Source organism: Chrysochloris asiatica, unplaced genomic scaffold (genome assembly GCF_000296735.1).
Source record: "Chrysochloris asiatica unplaced genomic scaffold, ChrAsi1.0 scaffold00081, whole genome shotgun sequence".
NCBI classification, from domain to species: Eukaryota; Metazoa; Chordata; class Mammalia; order Afrosoricida; family Chrysochloridae; genus Chrysochloris; species Chrysochloris asiatica.
In genome coordinates this window covers 12,386,243-12,402,648 of record NW_006408599.1, presented here as the reverse complement: position 1 = coordinate 12,402,648, position 16,406 = coordinate 12,386,243, and the positions used below count along the sequence as shown (strand labels likewise).

At 46.2% G+C, this 16,406-nt stretch overlaps 1 protein-coding gene across 1 annotated transcript in view; it reads left to right on the top strand.

The window, feature by feature from the left end:
* The window catches only part of ZNF618 (zinc finger protein 618), a 210,666-nt gene that overhangs the window by 131,382 nt on the left and 62,878 nt on the right, over positions 1–16,406 (top strand). Inside the window, exon 3 of the mRNA XM_006865694.1 lies at positions 12,005–12,264. Coding sequence (XP_006865756.1) covers positions 12,005–12,264 — 260 coding nt within the window. The remainder of the gene's footprint in view (positions 1–12,004; positions 12,265–16,406) is intronic.

Here is a 16,406-nt window from a genome sequence, read left to right as displayed (position 1 = left end):
GAGTCGGTTCCGACCCATAGCAACCCTGAACAGGGTTTCCTGAACAGGGTTTCCAGGCTGTAAATCTTTACAGGAGCAGAAAGCCTCATCCTTCTCTCAAGGAACAGCTGGTAGTTTCGAACTGCTGACCTTGCAGTTTGCAGCCCGATTCATAACCACTATGCAGAGCAATATACATATATATGGAGTACTGGTGTGGTGCTGTGGGTTAATGTGCTGGACTGCAAGGTTAGCTTGACCTGCAAGGTCGGTGGTTCAAGCTAACCAGTTGCTTGTCAGAAACCATATACAGGGTTGTTAATGAGTCGGAACCGACTTGTTGGCACTTACCAACAACAGCATATGTATGGAGTCTTGATGTGGTGCTGTGGGCTAATGCGCTGGGCTGCAAGGTTGGCTTCAACGCATGATTGGCAGTTCAAGCTCACCAGTCACTCCTCGGAAACCCTATACAGGAAACCCTATGAGTTGGAACTAACGCTACGGCACTTAACAACAACATATATGTGTGTGTGTGTGTGTATAGTCTTCAAGTAATTAAAAGCCCAGTCTTTGGAATTGGGCAGACCTAGATAGAATTCAGATTCTGTTACTAGAAAATTATATGGCCACAGAAAAGTCACTTGATATTTCTCAGTGTTATCTCAAAACAAAAAAATAATGTCCACATATGAGAGACTTCAAAAAGTTTGGGGGGGAAATTCCATTATCTTCTCTTTCCACTGTTTCCACAAACTTTGAAGTTCCCTCGTAGAACGCGTTGTGTAGAAGAAGACCATGTGTGCGCAGCCTGAAACACCGTGCCCTTTGTGTCGCACGCACTTGATGAATCGTAGCAGCTGCCTTTGTCATCACTCTGCTCATTATTTCCATCTTGAGCAGCATCCTCCTCCTCACCACCGCACCACTTCCACCTCCACGGTGGCATATTTACATTCTGTCATGTTCTGTTTCGTTCATTCTGCAAACATTAGCTGGCATCTGCCAGCTAGTCCAAAAGTAAAAGTGAAAGCCTCAAAGTCTTCCTCGTTGTGTTGGTTCTGACACGTGCCACCCCCTGAATGGAACTATGTGCCATAGAGATCTTTATCACAGCGTATCACCCAGGCCTTTACTACAAGGTGATGCTTCGTGGGTTTGAACCACCAGTATTGAGATGAGTTGTTGTCGTTACGTGCCGTCTAGTTGGTTCCGACTCGTTGTTAGGTGCCATTGAATCGGTTTTGACCCATAGCAACCCTGTATAGGGTTTCTGAGGAGTGGCTGGTGAGTTTGAACCACCGACTTTGCGGTTCAAACCGACTTTATAGTTGAGTGCTTATTCTGCAGAGCAACACCAGTCAAATGCAAACCATTTGTGCTCCACAGAGACCCTGGAGATCTCAGAGAACTATGTAGAATGAGAGAACATTCAGAACAGGAGGTCTCAGAAGTTTTGTTTTTAGATGCTGTCTTGTTGGTTCTGACTCTTAGCAACCTCATGCACTACAGAACAAGACCTGCTTGGTCCTGTGCCGTCCTCACAATCATTCCTATTTTTGAGCCAATTATTTCAGCCACTGTGTCATTCCTTCTCATCGAGGGTCTTCCTCTTTTTCCCTGACCCATACTTACCAAGCATGATGCTCTTCTCCAGGGACTGGGTCCTCCTGATGACATGTCCAAAGTCTGAGATGAAGCCTCACCATCCTCTCTTCTAGATGTTTCTTCTGGTAGTCCTTGGCATAAGTATTTAACATTCCTCACCAATACCATCATTCTACTGAAGAAAAAATTTAAGCCTTGACTTGAGATACTGAACAGTTCTATGAGCAAAATATTGAATGATGCAGAATGCATCAAAGAAAGATGGAAGGAATACACAGAGGACCAAAAGGAAATGATAAAATGTTCAACCATTTCAAGATGAAGCATATAATCAAAAGCCAATGATATTGAAGAAGTCCAAGGTACACTAAAGGCAATTTGCAAAGAACAAGGTACCAGAAATTGATGAAATTCAAACTGAAATCTTTCAACAAACTGATGCATCACTGGAAGCACTCACTCACCTATGCCAAGAAATTTGGAAGACAGCTACCTGGCCAGTTGGTTGGAAGAGCTCTACATAATGTGCCCATTCCAAAGAGAGGTGACTCAATGGGATGCAGAAATCATTGGGCAGTATAATTAATATCACATACAAGTAAAATTTTGCTGAAGATAATTTAAAAACAGCTGCAACACTACATCAACAAGGAACTTCCAGAAGTTTAAGCCGGATTCAGATAAGGATGTGGAACTGTGGCTATCATTGACATCAGGTGGATCTTGGCTGAAAGCAGAGACTATCAGAAGGATGTTTACCTGTGCTTTAGTGACTACCCAAAGGCTTTTAATTGTGTGGATCATGACAAGCTGTGGACAGCATTGTGGAGAGTATTACAGAACGCTTACTTTTTCTCATGAGGAACTTGTCCACAGACCAAGAGGCAGTTGTTCAAACAGAGCAAGGGAACACTGAATGGTTTAAAATTAGGAAATGTATATGACCTGGGTTGTATTCGTTCACCATACTTATTCAGTCTGTATGCTGAGCACATAATCCGAGAAGCTGGGTTATATAAAGAGAAACGTGGCATTAGGATTAGAGAAAGGCTCATTAACAACTTGTGATATCCAGATGATACATCCTTGCCTGCGGAAAGCAAAGAGAACTTAAATGCTTATTGATGAAGATCAAAGAACACAGCCTTCGATATGGATTGCACCTCAATGCAAAGGAAATAAAAAATCCTCACTACTGGGCCAATAATTATCATGATAAATGGAGGAAGGATTGAAATTGTGAAAGACTTCATTTTGCTCAGATCAATCATCAACACTCATGGAAGCAGCAGTCAAGAAATCAAGTGACATATTGCATGATGCAAAACTGCTGCATGAGATCGCTTTAAAGTGTTCAAGAGCACAAGATTTCAATTTGAAAACTGAGGTGCACCTGACCCAAGCCATAGTATTTTCAGTAACCTCTTATGTATTTGGAATTTGGGTAATGAATAAGGAAACCCATAGAAGAATTGATGCATTTGAGTTATGGTGTTGGAAGGGAATATTAACAGTACCATGAACTACCAAAAAAAAAAAAAAAAAAAAAAAAAAATCTGCATTGGAAAAGAAGTACAGCTAGAATGTTCCATAGAAGCTAAGATCACCAGACTTTGTCTCCCATACTTAAGACATACCAGAAGGGACCAATTCCTGGAGAAAGGATATCATATTTGGTAAAGTGGAGGGTCATCAAAAAAGACGAAGACCCCAAAGAGATGGATTGGCACAGGACCAGCAGCAATGAACTCGTGTGGCAACAATTGTGAGGTTGGTGTAGAATCGGGCACTGTTTTGTTCTGTTGTGCATAGGGTCGCAATGAGTTGGTACTGACTCGATGACACCTAACAATCATTCGAAAATATCAATTCTTCCCTCTTCTTTACTCATTCTCCAGCTTCACATGCATATAAGGTGATTAAAAATACTTTGGCTTGGGTCAGGTGCACCTTAGCCCTCAATATGACATCTTTCTTTGCTTTTTAATACTTTAAAGAGATCTTTTGCAACAGATGTGTGCAATGCAATATGTTGTTTGGTTTCCTGACTGCTGCTTCTATATAGGTGTTGGTTGTAGACTCAAGTGGAATAAAATCCTTGTCAATTTGTCTTTTCTTGTTTTAGCATTATGTTGTTTATTAGTTTAGGTTTGCGGTTTGTCTTTTTCCTTTATGTCGAGATGTAATCCATACTGAAGACTGTTGATCTTCATCAGTAAGTGTTTTAAGTCCCCCAAACCACAGGTGTGACACTTCAGATGCCTGGGTATTAGAGAGAGCAGGCATCCTCTTAGCACTTCCACCAGCCTGTGAGGGCCCAAATCTGTGCTGAAAGCTGTTTATAAAGGTGATGTGCATCCTGAAGGAAGGGGTCAGGGAAGAGCATGGTAAGATTTTAGACATTTTTTGCTGGAAAGGGTAGAAGTAAGACTTTAACACTTAATGAATAAACTTCACTTATCCAGAAAATTGGCTTCTGTGAGACTTCTCAGGCCCATGTTATACTGAGGCCAGATGAATGAGACGGTTCAGTATTGAGTTCTATTAACTGAAGTTGTTAAACCATTGATAGTTTTTTGTGGTGATGGCAACTGTTTTCCTAAGACTCTGGCATATCGACTTGCTTGTTAGTCTTTCACAGTAGAAATGGGTTTTCTGAATCAGAGGCTATGATACCTTGATGGTCATTCTGGCTCTGATCTCTCTAGGGCTTCTTAAAAATTGGTTCATTCAGCCAAGAGATACTTATTGAGCATCCACCATGTGTCAAGCCCTGCCCTAGGTGCTGAGATTCAACTGTGAACCAATATGACAAAGTTCTCAGGCTCTTGTAGCTCACTTTCTGGTCAGGGAGACAAATAATGAAGAGGATAAAGATGGAGCAATACTAAGGGGAACATAGAAAGCAGAGAAAAGGGACACAGGTTGGTAAGGGACTTGGGTAGGAATGAGGTGGGTGAGAATTTAGACTGGGTAATGAAGTCTCCACTAGGACCAGGACTTCTAAGTAAAAATCTGAAGAAGTGAGAAACTACCCTGAGGTGTTCAAGGAAGGAGAAAATATTCAGGCAAAGGAAAGATCAGGCGCAAAGGCCTGAGTTAGGTGCCTGTCTGCACTCATGGAACAGTCAGGAGATGAGACTGAGAGGGAATCTTAGGAGACAGGGTCAGAGGGCACATGGGACAGGTCACAGAGAGTTGTAAAGGTCTCAGTGAGGATTGACAGTTACTTTGGGTGAAACACAGAACCATGAATGGGTTTTGAACCAGAGAGTGACATGACCTGGCTTATTTTAACAAGAAGGTTCTGGCCTGCTATGTTGAAGGTGGATTTCAGGAAATTGGACAAGGGCAGGAGCAGGGAGGCCCATCAGGCAGTAGAGAAGGAATATGGCTTGGGACCTGAGTGGTGGCCATGGCATGTTCTGGCCCTATTTTGGAGGTGGGGTTGATGGAATTTGCTGATAGATTCATTAGTAGGGAGCCAAAGAATGGAGAGAGTCAAGGGTAATTCCAGGGTCTGAACTTGAGGAGCTGGAAGGATGGAACTGCTGTTAACTGAGAGGAAACTCACTGGGGAGAAGGGTGAACCTAATAAGTTGAGATACCTGGTAGCATCCAAGTGGGATTGTCTGTCATCAGCAGTTGTTTATGCAGCTCTGGAGTTCAGGGGGAAGTCCAAGGTAGAAAGATAATTTGGGTTTCATCATTATATAGTCAATATTTAAAGGCATGAGTCTGGATGAATCACTCAGGGAGTGAGTCAATATTTAAAAGCATGAGTCTGGATGAATAAATAACTCAGGGAGTGAGTGTGGATAAAGATAGAAGAGGCTCTAGAACTGATCCATGGGGAATGGTAGTGTATAAGGGTTGGTGAGAAGAAGAGGGACTGTCAAGAAGATGCAGAGAAGTGGCCAGATTGTGGGAGGTTCCCTGGGTAAACATGTGGAACAAAGTGAAGGAAGAGTTGGGAGAAACAGAGAGGGGACTGTATCAGCGGATGAGTTTGATGAGATGCATGTAATGACCACTGGATTTAACAGCATGGAGTCCAGTTCTGGAATGATCAGAGTGGGGAATTTATGATGTTTCATCGAGGAGAGGACCTGTCAGCACCAGTGCATAGACCAAAATCATTTGCACTCAGTTGATGGACAAATGGGTTGAGTTGATCAGTGATCAGCATCTGGAGCAGGTTAAGCACTGCTCCTAAAGTCATGCTTACATGGGCGTTAATTCATTTAATAACCCGTGCATCCAGGGAGCATATATTTAAGCCCAACTTGAGACCTGGTAACCCTCATTCCTAATGAGTCGAGTCTGTTTTAATGAAGATTTCTTCCAGAGGGAGTTAAGTGAGTCATTATTTAATTTACATGCTGTAGTTAGAAGCTCTCCTCCTCACCCTTAATGTTGTTTGGGGCAGGTAAGATGCCACAGTCAATAGTACTGTTGGAGGAGGTTGAGTGTCCTCAGGATCTTGGCCATAGGTGACTGTACAGCTCTCTATCCTGTGCAAGGTGGTTCACTGGCCAAAGACCTTTCCAGTTGCCAACTAGACCATTCTAACTCATGGAGACCCCATGTGTGTCAGAGAGAACTGTGCTCCAATGCGTTTAATGGCTGGTTTGGGGGAAGAAGATTGGCAGCCTCTCCTTTCAGGGTTCTTCTGGGTGGACTTAAATTTCTAACCTTTCAGTTTATAGCTGAATGGGTGGTGTGGTAACTGTACCACCAAGGGCTTCACAGAGGGTAGTCTAGGGAATCAGTGGCAGAGATCCAACTGAAGTCCAGAGCCTGAAGACCTTTACAACTACTGTGAGCATGTAAATCTTCAAGCACTGGCATTTTTCGTAGAGTGATGTAACAGTTGTGCCCTGTCATGGATTGAACTGTGTCACCTTCCCAGATACGTGTCAGCTTGGCTGGGCCATGATTCTCATGATATGATCTGATGTGATCAGTCAGTAAGAGGTGGAGATCTGGTGTGAGGCTATAGGATAAGCGCAGGATACTAACTACAAGGTCATTGGTTCTAACCTACCAGTCGCTCCTTAGAAACCCTTAGTCCCTTCACCACCCTGATATGATGTAAAGAAGATTCCCAGGGCTTGGCATGCAGCACCCTTTTTACCTACAAGAGACAAAAGGAGAACAAAGTGAGCGGAGAAGGGGAAGACCTACTACTGCCAAGAAAGAAGAGCCTGCAGTGGAGTGTCTCCTTTGGACCTGGGGTTTTCCTGCACTGTGTGAAGCTCCTAGATCCAGGGAGAGATTACTGTCGTGGCACCTAGAGCTCACCAAGGAATGGTGGCCCTACAGATGCCGCAAGGTGACAAGGACCTTTCTCCAGAGTTGGCACTCTGAATTTGGACCTCTAGCCTCCTAAACTGTATGGTAAGCACTGGACCACAAGGTCAGATTGAACTACAAGGTTGGTGGTTGAAACTCACCAGCCACTCCTCGGAAAACTTATATATAGGGTTGCTGTGACTTGGAACCAAGTCGACGACGCTTAACAATGACAACAAAGTATGAGAATAAATTTCTGTTCAAGCTGTCCACTTGTGATATTTCTGTTATAGCAATAGTAGATAGCTAAGACATGCTCAGAAACCAAGTTTTTTGACACCTGAGAACAAACAATATCGGTAATCTTTGGAAAAGAACAATATAGTTAATTTTTGTAAGGAGTCCTGGTGTGATGCTGTAGGATAAGCACATGGACAAAAAATCTTCCTCTAACATGCCCAGAAATGGCATATGACTTTAGCCCTTCAATCTATTTGTCAGTTGTTTGACTGCACTGTCTTAGGCTGCAAGGTTTAGCAGAAAGAGCACCAGGGTTGAAGTCAGAATTATTTTCAGACCAAGTTCAACACTAAAAGTTGGATCGCCTCGGGCATGCCATTCATTCACCCGTTTTTATTGCGTTTCTGCTGTGTGCCAGGCCTTGTGTAGGGACTGGGAGCATGGAAATGAACAAAACAGACATGAGCCCTGTTCTCTGCTTTCATTTCACCATCTGTCCACAGGCCTCTTGTGAAAGCAGATGTGAGGAGGTGGGGGGCAATATTTGAAGAACTGTCAGTAAGACTCGAGGAAGATATTCTTTCTGAAGCCTCCGCAGGTACTTGACCTGACGTGGCATGGTAATGAGGATGAATGAGAGTGAGGTGAGGGCAGAGGAGATAGTAGTTTGCAAACTTACCAGCCTTGGAGCCATTTCTCCAATTGAAGTCTTAAGTAGAAAGATCTCATTGTCTTCAAGTTGATTCTGACTCGTAGCGACCCCTTGTGTTTCAGAGTAGAACTTCTCCATAGGGCTTTCAATGGCTATAATATTATGAAAGTAAGGGTTTTCTTCCAAGGCACCTCTGACTGGACTCGAACTGCCAACCTTTTGATTAGTGAGCGAGCACACATTGCTTCTGTCACCCAGGGACTGTGACAATACATACATCACGCAGAGAGCAAAGCTATGCTTATTCAAGATGAAAGAGTAGGGCTTGGAGCTCTATTCAGCACCACCACCGTCACTCAGGCCTCTCTGGTGCTGTGGGATCCCGGGGCCTTCAAGAAACCCACTTAGCAAATGGCCAGGGTGCTGTCAGAATTCCTGCGGCAGGACCTGCTCTGACTTATGTACAAGCAGCAACCTATGACCACAGATAGCATGCACTTACTGAAAAAAATCCCTTTAATGCCCAACTTTGGATTTTATATTAAAGTGTGGCTCGGGTTAAATCTAAAAATTCATAGCATATCTTGAGTAACTATGTTGTAGTTATCTATATATAAATCTATTTTACAGCGACACAAATAGAATAGATTATGGAGTGTCAGCATGGGGATAGATTCTGAGTGCTTTTTCACTAATATACCTAATGATTCGTGCTGAGAATATCCAAGGGCTCCACTGTACATTTAAATGGATATAATTAAAATAATGAGCTCTATTTTAAAAAATGATATATGAAAAAAAAATTTTTTTTAAAGTAGTTAGAAGTAGCTGCACCACTAATTCAAAGTGATATAAGTACTTATGTGATTCTATTGTCATTAGGACACCTTACTAAATGCAGAGCTTCCAGAAAAACAACATTTAGGCTTGTAAATCTTAAAGCGCAAGAGCACAGGCTTCGGTGAGTGAGGACTCTTAAGCGGAGTCATGTTTCAGGAAAAGGATGGCTTTGTCTGGTTGAGCTCCGTGGGTGACAGGGTGGCTCACGTGGTTATCTTCTGTGGGCTAAATCAGGACTTGGGCTAGTCCCACAATTACAGCTGCTTGCCAGCAGGGTATCTGACTTATTTGGGATGGAGAACGTTGCTAATAGAATCAAGAGGGGAGTCTTCCTTCCTATGGGAGAAAGCCTCAGATTTTAAGGGTTACTTTCAGGCGACCTAAAGCCAGCAGTTTAGTGAGAAGGACAAAAGATCGGGGCTGGGGGGGCGGAGAGTCAGGAGACGCAAGTTCAAGTCCCGGCTCTGGAGAAGGACTCCCTGTGATGCGTTCATGCCCAGGCTTGTTGCAAATGAATGGCCATGCATTCAGCAGGCCCATCTCGAGGGCCCACTCGCCATCTCAACAGGTTGTGGGAGTCACAGGAAGCTGAAGTCTGGGCTTGAAGGAAGCAGGTGTTCTTTCAGTTGTTGAGAGCAGAAAAAACGCTGAGTCACCTCATGTGGCATGATGGTCAAGTGCCCATAGGACCTTAGGATGTGCTTTGGAGCATCAACAGTGAAGAAAGCTGAGGTGAGGGTGTTCTGGTCAGGGGAGCTGTTTCCTTTCCTTAGATTCCCACAACCTCAGGGAATGACTGCAGGGTTGGGCACCGCTATTCTGATGGGACTAGGAAGTGGATCTTCCTGGCCTTGGAGGCCTCACCCTTTGAGTAAACATGACTAGGACCAGCCAGGGCCAAGCCAAGGAGTATGTTAAGCCAACTGGCCTAAAAGTCACCACCTGGACTCACAGACTGTTGCTAAAGGTTGGCCTGGAGCTCTGACTTCCAGTCCTGCGCCCAGTGGACCTGAGGATGGGCAGGCCCGGCTGACCCTGCATCAACCATGAACTTACTAGAATAGGAATCTCAGCAGTTTCTTTGACTGTCTAGCTGGGGTATCTGTGAACAGGGTTCATTACCAGAATCTCTAGTCAGGGTCCTGGGTTTGCCTTTTTTCCAGATGACCATCACAGAGGCTGTTGGAGTAGATGTGGGCGTCTGTCCCCATTAAAGGTGATGACACCACTGGCTCCGGAGGGTTCAGCGGTTTGCTCAGGGTCACACAGTTGGGAAGTTACGGAGCTGGGATTTGAACCTCCATTGGTCTTACTCCACAGTCCATGTGATAAAAGTTCTTTAGTGCTGCTGTGTCAGCACCACCGCAGCGGATGGCTTTAACAAATAGGAATCTAGTCTCTCACTTTTTGAGAGGCTGGAATCCAGATTCAGAGTTATTGGCTCTCAGGAAAAGGCTTTCTCTGTTGGCTCCTTGTCGCCTTGCAGCAGCTGAACCCGTGGCAGCCCTTGGAGATCTCCATGTGTTTTGGTGTCACCCTTCCCTAGTCTAGTTTTCCAAAGGACTTTCTCCACTTCCAGCTCTTCTTCATTGGTGGTACTGAGGTCCTTCTGACCTCTTCCACCCTTTGGTCTCACCATTTATCTCTTGGAAGATAACAGGGAAACTCCCTTATGTCAAATCAGAGCTGCAATGACATTAATGGTGTTGCATCCCTTTACACCTGATTGGTTTATCATACTAGATCACATCATGGGTGGTTACTACTTAACTGCCAAAGCAGAGAATCATGGTCCTGCCAAGTTGACACGTATTTTGGGGTACACAATTCAATCCTTCACACCATGTAAGATCCTTCCCTATAACCAACTCCTGCACATTCACACTCCCCCTATAAAGAAGTTAGATGCTATAGTAGAACATCTGCATCGGTGGCCAGTGTTCTTGGTCCTTCAATACTTGCTACTTTGCTGTCTCTGCACCACAGTGCAGAGTCTAAGGCTATTCTCAGTGTACGGATGTGAAGACTGAGGCTCAGAGGGGTGACAGCACTCATGTAGAAATCCAGGAGTTGACCCTGGCATGGTCTAAGTTCAGAACCTGGAATCTTTCCACCTCACTGTATCACATTTTATTGCTGCCTGGCTGTCAGCCAGCCTCTGTCCAAATACCTCCAGTGACAGGGAACTCACCACCCCTTCTGTTTGCTGTCTGGTAGGGAGGAATGTCCATTCTCTCTAAAGCCATAGTTGTACCCTTGTAACTTCTCAGGCCCGCCTGTCCTGGATCTGTTCTTAGGGCCTCGCAGAACGTGTAGAATTTTCTGCCCTGTGATGACTTTTCCCTCAAGGCGGGACCTGCTGCCCTGGGGAGGGAACCCTAGCTCAAGACACCTGCCATGGAGCCGGCACCAGCCATAAAGCGGCGAGCCTGCGTCCACTCTAGGTCTGGACCTCACTTCCATTTCTCAGTGTTTGCACACCTTGGCTTCCGCACCTCAGATATGGGTGGCATGATGGCAGTCCCCTCTGTCAGAAGCATGAGGGGGGCCCAAGAGAACACAGGAGAATGATTGTGGAGTGGGTGGCAGGAGACCTAGCCCTGCTGCCACTGATGTGTGTAGCCCTGGATGAGTCACATTCTTCCCTAGGCCAGTCCTCCCCTCTTAAGCAGGAGGTCCAGGAAAAGATGCCCCGTCTTTCTTTCTACCTTGAGGATGTTTCCTGCCATTTAAAGAGCTCCTAGATTTCCCAAATGCTGGGAGCAGAGATGTTGGCGCCATTACTTCACAAGTGAGCCTTTGTGGATTGGAGCTTTTCCGTCTGTGAAATAGGAAAAGACTTGGATGAGACCTCCAGCCCTTCTGCCAAGGAGAAAATTGAAGAAGAGATAAGCACTAGCCACTTGGCATTCATCAAATCATTTAAGCCCTTGCTGCTCAGAAGGCTGTTTGAAGACCAGCAGAATTGGCCTCAACTGTGTACTTAGTAGAAATGCAGCATATAGGGCCCCACCCCAGACCTACAGAATCAGAACCTACATTTTATCAAGATCCCCAGCTGCTGATGGGTCTGAAGTTTGAGAAGGGCTGAGTTAAACCATCAAGAAGTGCCCCTTTAGGTCTTTTGTAACTCTGGTTGTGATAACTACGCTTAAATAAGTAGCAGGTGAGGCAGCTGGGCACATCTGGATCTTTTTAGGCCTCAGCTTTCCTATCTGTAAAATGGGTAGAGTTAGAAGCTGAGTGTGCTGGGGGCCCTGAGCATCAGGGTGAAGTTGAGTGGTAAGTCTGTGGCTAAATGTTTTTGCAAAATTCCTGGGTTGGTGGGCTCCCAGGTTGCTTTGGGGGCAGGTAGGGGATTCACACTGAGCAGAGCCTCTTCTTTCTCAGGGAGCGCTTGAAGCGCAGTCAGAAGACCACCAAGGTGGAAGGTCCAGAGTCTGTACCGGCTGAGGGTTCCTTGAGTGCCGAGCAGGGAACGATGACGGAAGTGAAGGTGAAGACAGAGCTGCCAGACGACTACATCCAGGAGGTGATCTGGCAGGGTGAGGCCAAGGAGGACAACAAGGCGGTCAGCAAGGACGGGACCGGGGACGTGCCCGCTGAGATCTGCGTGGTGATCGGTGGCGTCCGCAACCAGCAGACCCTTGGTGAGTGCCCGTCTGCAAGAGTCAGAGGCCTGGGGGGAAAGGGACCTCTGATCCCTGACAGAGACCCTTCATTGGTTCACCTCTGTCCTTGGGGGAGATCGGAGCTCCTCAGACTTACTTGCACAGTTCTACTCTAGAAAGTTCTTCCTCTCATTCGTCAAGACCTTGTTCGAGCCAGATCCCCCAGACCTTCTGCAGGTCCAGTGAAACCCTCACACTGTGTGGCTCTCCTGTCTCTGAGAGGACTAACACAGCCCTCATCACTTAGAACAGCCAGTCTCTGCTTAAATACCTCCAGTCACAGGAAGCTTGCCACCCACTTCTGTGGCTGGCTGATGGAGAGAAATATCCTTCTTCTCTAAAGCCACGGTTGTTCCTTGTGACCTGTGCATATCTGCTTTTCTCCCTCCTCAGCTTGGTTGTGGGCTCAGGGGTGCCCCCTGGCACGGGTCCTACACAGAGCAAACTCAGGATAGCATCAGTGACAGATGTACACCGTCTCCTGCTTTGGTTTGGTCTAGGCCAGGCTCTGTGCTAGGGAACCAATTTCTTAGGAATCCCACACACACACCTTTCTCCACCACAAACCCCTCAGGACCCCTACACTAATGTCAGGTCCACAAACTCAAATGCCTACAAGTACCTAACTAATTCAGTCGAATCTTGTTCGCAGTAGTTATGTTCTAGAAAGTTCCTGTGAACACTGAATTAGCAGATTCTTGTTCATTTACAGCTGGGATTTGTTTGCTGCTCTGCTCCTGAAAATATTTGTGAATTGGCTCTCCAATGCCCCACTTATTTTTTTAGCAAATAGGTGAATTTGCAAATGGAAGGGGACTCCAAAAGTTCATGGGAAAATGGAATTAAAAGATAATAGAAATTTCCATGAACTTTGTGAAGCCCCCTGGATTCCGTGAATACTGAAGCTGATGGCTAATGTACCATCAATACAGTGGAGTGAAGCTGAGGAGGCCGCCCTGTGTGTATGCAGGGAAGCTGTGGAGACAGGGTGGGGGCTCAGGGCAGCAGGTCTCAATGAAAAATCACACGCCCATAGTGAAAAACTCAATGTGAATTCTTTTGCCTTGAAATGCTGACAAATAATTTGGATTCTTAAGTCCCATCAAGCAAGGCATGTCTATGGGTCAGATGCCTTCCATGGGCCTCAAATTTGCAGACTTTAACCTGTGAAATGAAGTCCACATTCCATGGGCTGGAACTAAGGTCTTGCCTAGTTTGGCCCAGAGTTGCCTGGGTCTCCTTCCAGACCCCTTGGTGCCTTAGTGAGTCAGCACTTCCCTGCCCAGCTCTAGCTCACCTCCTGACTTCCACACGCCCCCATCCTGTGTGTGGCACCCAGGGTATTGTGGGTGAGTCCTCCCTGTGTATGGTTTCCCCAGGTTAGGACCCAAGTCCTGTTGCCTTTCTTTCCCAACCACTGGGCCATGGCCGTGTCTCCCAGCAGTCCCTCCACCGGGAGCAGCTTCAGTCACCCCTAAATCACTGCAGCATCGGTTACAGTTCTGTGACCCTGTGTTCTGCCCTCACCCACCCTTTGTGGTGGCTGCCAGGGCCCTTTACAGAAATGAAACATGGACCATGCATGTCCCTGCTTACAAGCCATTGGGTTTCCCACTGTGAAAGTCAGAGTGCTACCCGCAGTATCAAGATCCTCCTTCCAGCTTCTTAACTTGATCTGCTCTTCCCAGTTTCTTCATTCCACTGTAGTTTGCTTTTCTGCAACACACAATGCCCTGCCCTTTGCTCTGGCCACCCCCTCTCCCTGGAATGCCTTTGACTATCTATCTCTGCATGCCCAAATCTCACCCATCCTTCACAACCAACTCAGTTCTACCACCTCCTACCGAAGCCCTCCTTAATCTCTTCCGGTTAGAAGTGGCTCGTTTTTACCCTGCCCCTCACATGGGACACTGCCCACTGTCTGCTTTAAATTTGAGCAGACGTGCTCATGCCTGTCTCTGCCAGGAGACTGGGACTTCTGGGGCCCAGTACCTGTCTCCTCCATCTCTCTCTGCTGCCCAGTCCATGGTCCACAGGGAGCCATGAAGACCTTAGTCTTAGTGTGGTCGGGATGGCACTAGATTATGCCATACTAACAAAGAGACGTAAATCTTGGTAGTTCAAAACCACAAGGGTTTTTGTATCTATGCATACTGCTTGTCTCTTGTATGGTGTTGTAGGATCAGCACTAGACTGTGAATCACAAGGTTGGCGGTTCAAACCCACCAGCTGCTCCTCGCTTGAGTGAGAACTCGATGTCACTTAACAACACTGTGTCTTTTGCAGCCAGCTGGGGGCTTTGCTTTGCTCTGGACCCTGGCTAAAGGTAGTCATTATACAGACTATCATGTCAAGTGACAGAGGGAGAAAGAAAGCCCTGGAGACCTCAACGTCCACAAACTGTTGAAACCCATGAGTGAGAGGTGTTAATCCGTCCACAGTCACTGCTATAACTAGTCCTTAGGCTCTAACCAACCTCAAGGAAGCCCAGAAATGTCACCCTACCCACGTGACAGAAAAGGGACAAGCCAGAGCATTGAAGACGTAAAACTCCTGACTACCCCAGGGCTGAATAAATGAGTCTCTGGGAGCCTGTGTCTGGTCTCCCTCCAGCAGTGTCTGCTCCCCGAGGCCTTGGACTGTGTTAACCACTGATGGATGGTTGGTTAATGGAGAGAAGACTTGCCCCAGCTCTCTCTGGTATGCATGTTTTAACAATCATTGGACTCAGGAGCTCTAGGAGATACGTGCCAGTGAATGGGAGTAGAATCTGAATCTTGGGACAGAGCCAGCTGTCTGGGTTAGATGGGGAAAACCCTGAGCAGCCAGAGGTCTCCCTGGGCCAGCTGCCTACACAGTGAGAGCCCTCCCCCACACCCCCCACGCCCTCCAACTCCATGCTGGTCACCAATGCTGAATTCCAGCTCAGCTACTGCTCGCTGGGCCCAGGTGTCCTCTTCGGTGAGCTGAGTTCTGGCCCCGGCATAAGTGTGGGAGCTGAAATAGGGTTGGAAAGGAGCAGTGTTGGGGGTGGGGGTGGGGCTCAGAGTGAATCCAGGCTTAGTAGCTGTGATGCCTTGGGCAAGTTACTGTGACCTCTCTGTGCCTCAGTTCCCATAATTGCAATTTCATGGGGTTATGTGAGGATTTAATAAAATACTGCATGTCAAGTGCTCAACATTGTGTTTAATAAGCAATTACCTATTTTCAGCTGGAGTATTAGTAGTGATAGTAGAAAGTACCACTTCAAGGAGGAGTGGTAATGATTTCTGCTTTATTCCTAAATCTAGGAAACTAATCAGTTCTAGAGAAAGGATGGGAAGGATGTTGGACTGAAAGAGGTGTCAGAAGGCCTGGGTTCACATGGGGCCTCAGTTTCTGTATCTAGAACTGGACAGGGAACTTGTGTTCCATCTCTGGAACTGCCTCTTCTCATACTGCCTTCTAGGATTCAAGAACCCTGAGCATCTTGTGAAACTTCTGAGGGATCTGCCTTAGCAGGCTTTGTGAAAAAGATGTTGAAGTCACAGTGATAAAAGTCACAGTGACAAATTACAAGTGGAGCTGCCATTTTGGAGTTCATCCAAAGCAGGGCCAGAGCACGGCCTGTTGGTCACGGCTGCTCATCTCACATCCTTAGAGGCAGGCTCTCCTCTTGGGGGTGTATGGTTTCTGCCAAGGGTCAGGCACATAGGGAACTAACTGGCTTCGGCACCAGGAGGAAAAGGCATTTAAAAATAACTTTGTTAGAATTGAGCCTTTTGAACGCATCTAATCCAGCTGGACAATAAATAAAGAAGACTGGAGAGAAATTGATGCATTTGAGTTACAGTGTTGGCAAAAAATATTGAATATATCATAGACTGCGAGAAGAAGGAACAAATCTATCTTACAAGAAGTACAGCTAGAATTTTCCTTAGAAGTGAGGATGGAGATACTTTAGCTCGTGTACTTTGGAATATGAGGGACCATTCTGTGGACAGAGCCATCATGCTTGGTAAAGTCGAGGGTCACTGAAAAAGAGGAAGACCCTCAGTGAGATGGATTGATTGTGAGGAGGCTGCAGGATCAGGCAGTGTCTCATTCTTGTGTACACAGGGCTGCTGTGAGTTGGAACCAAC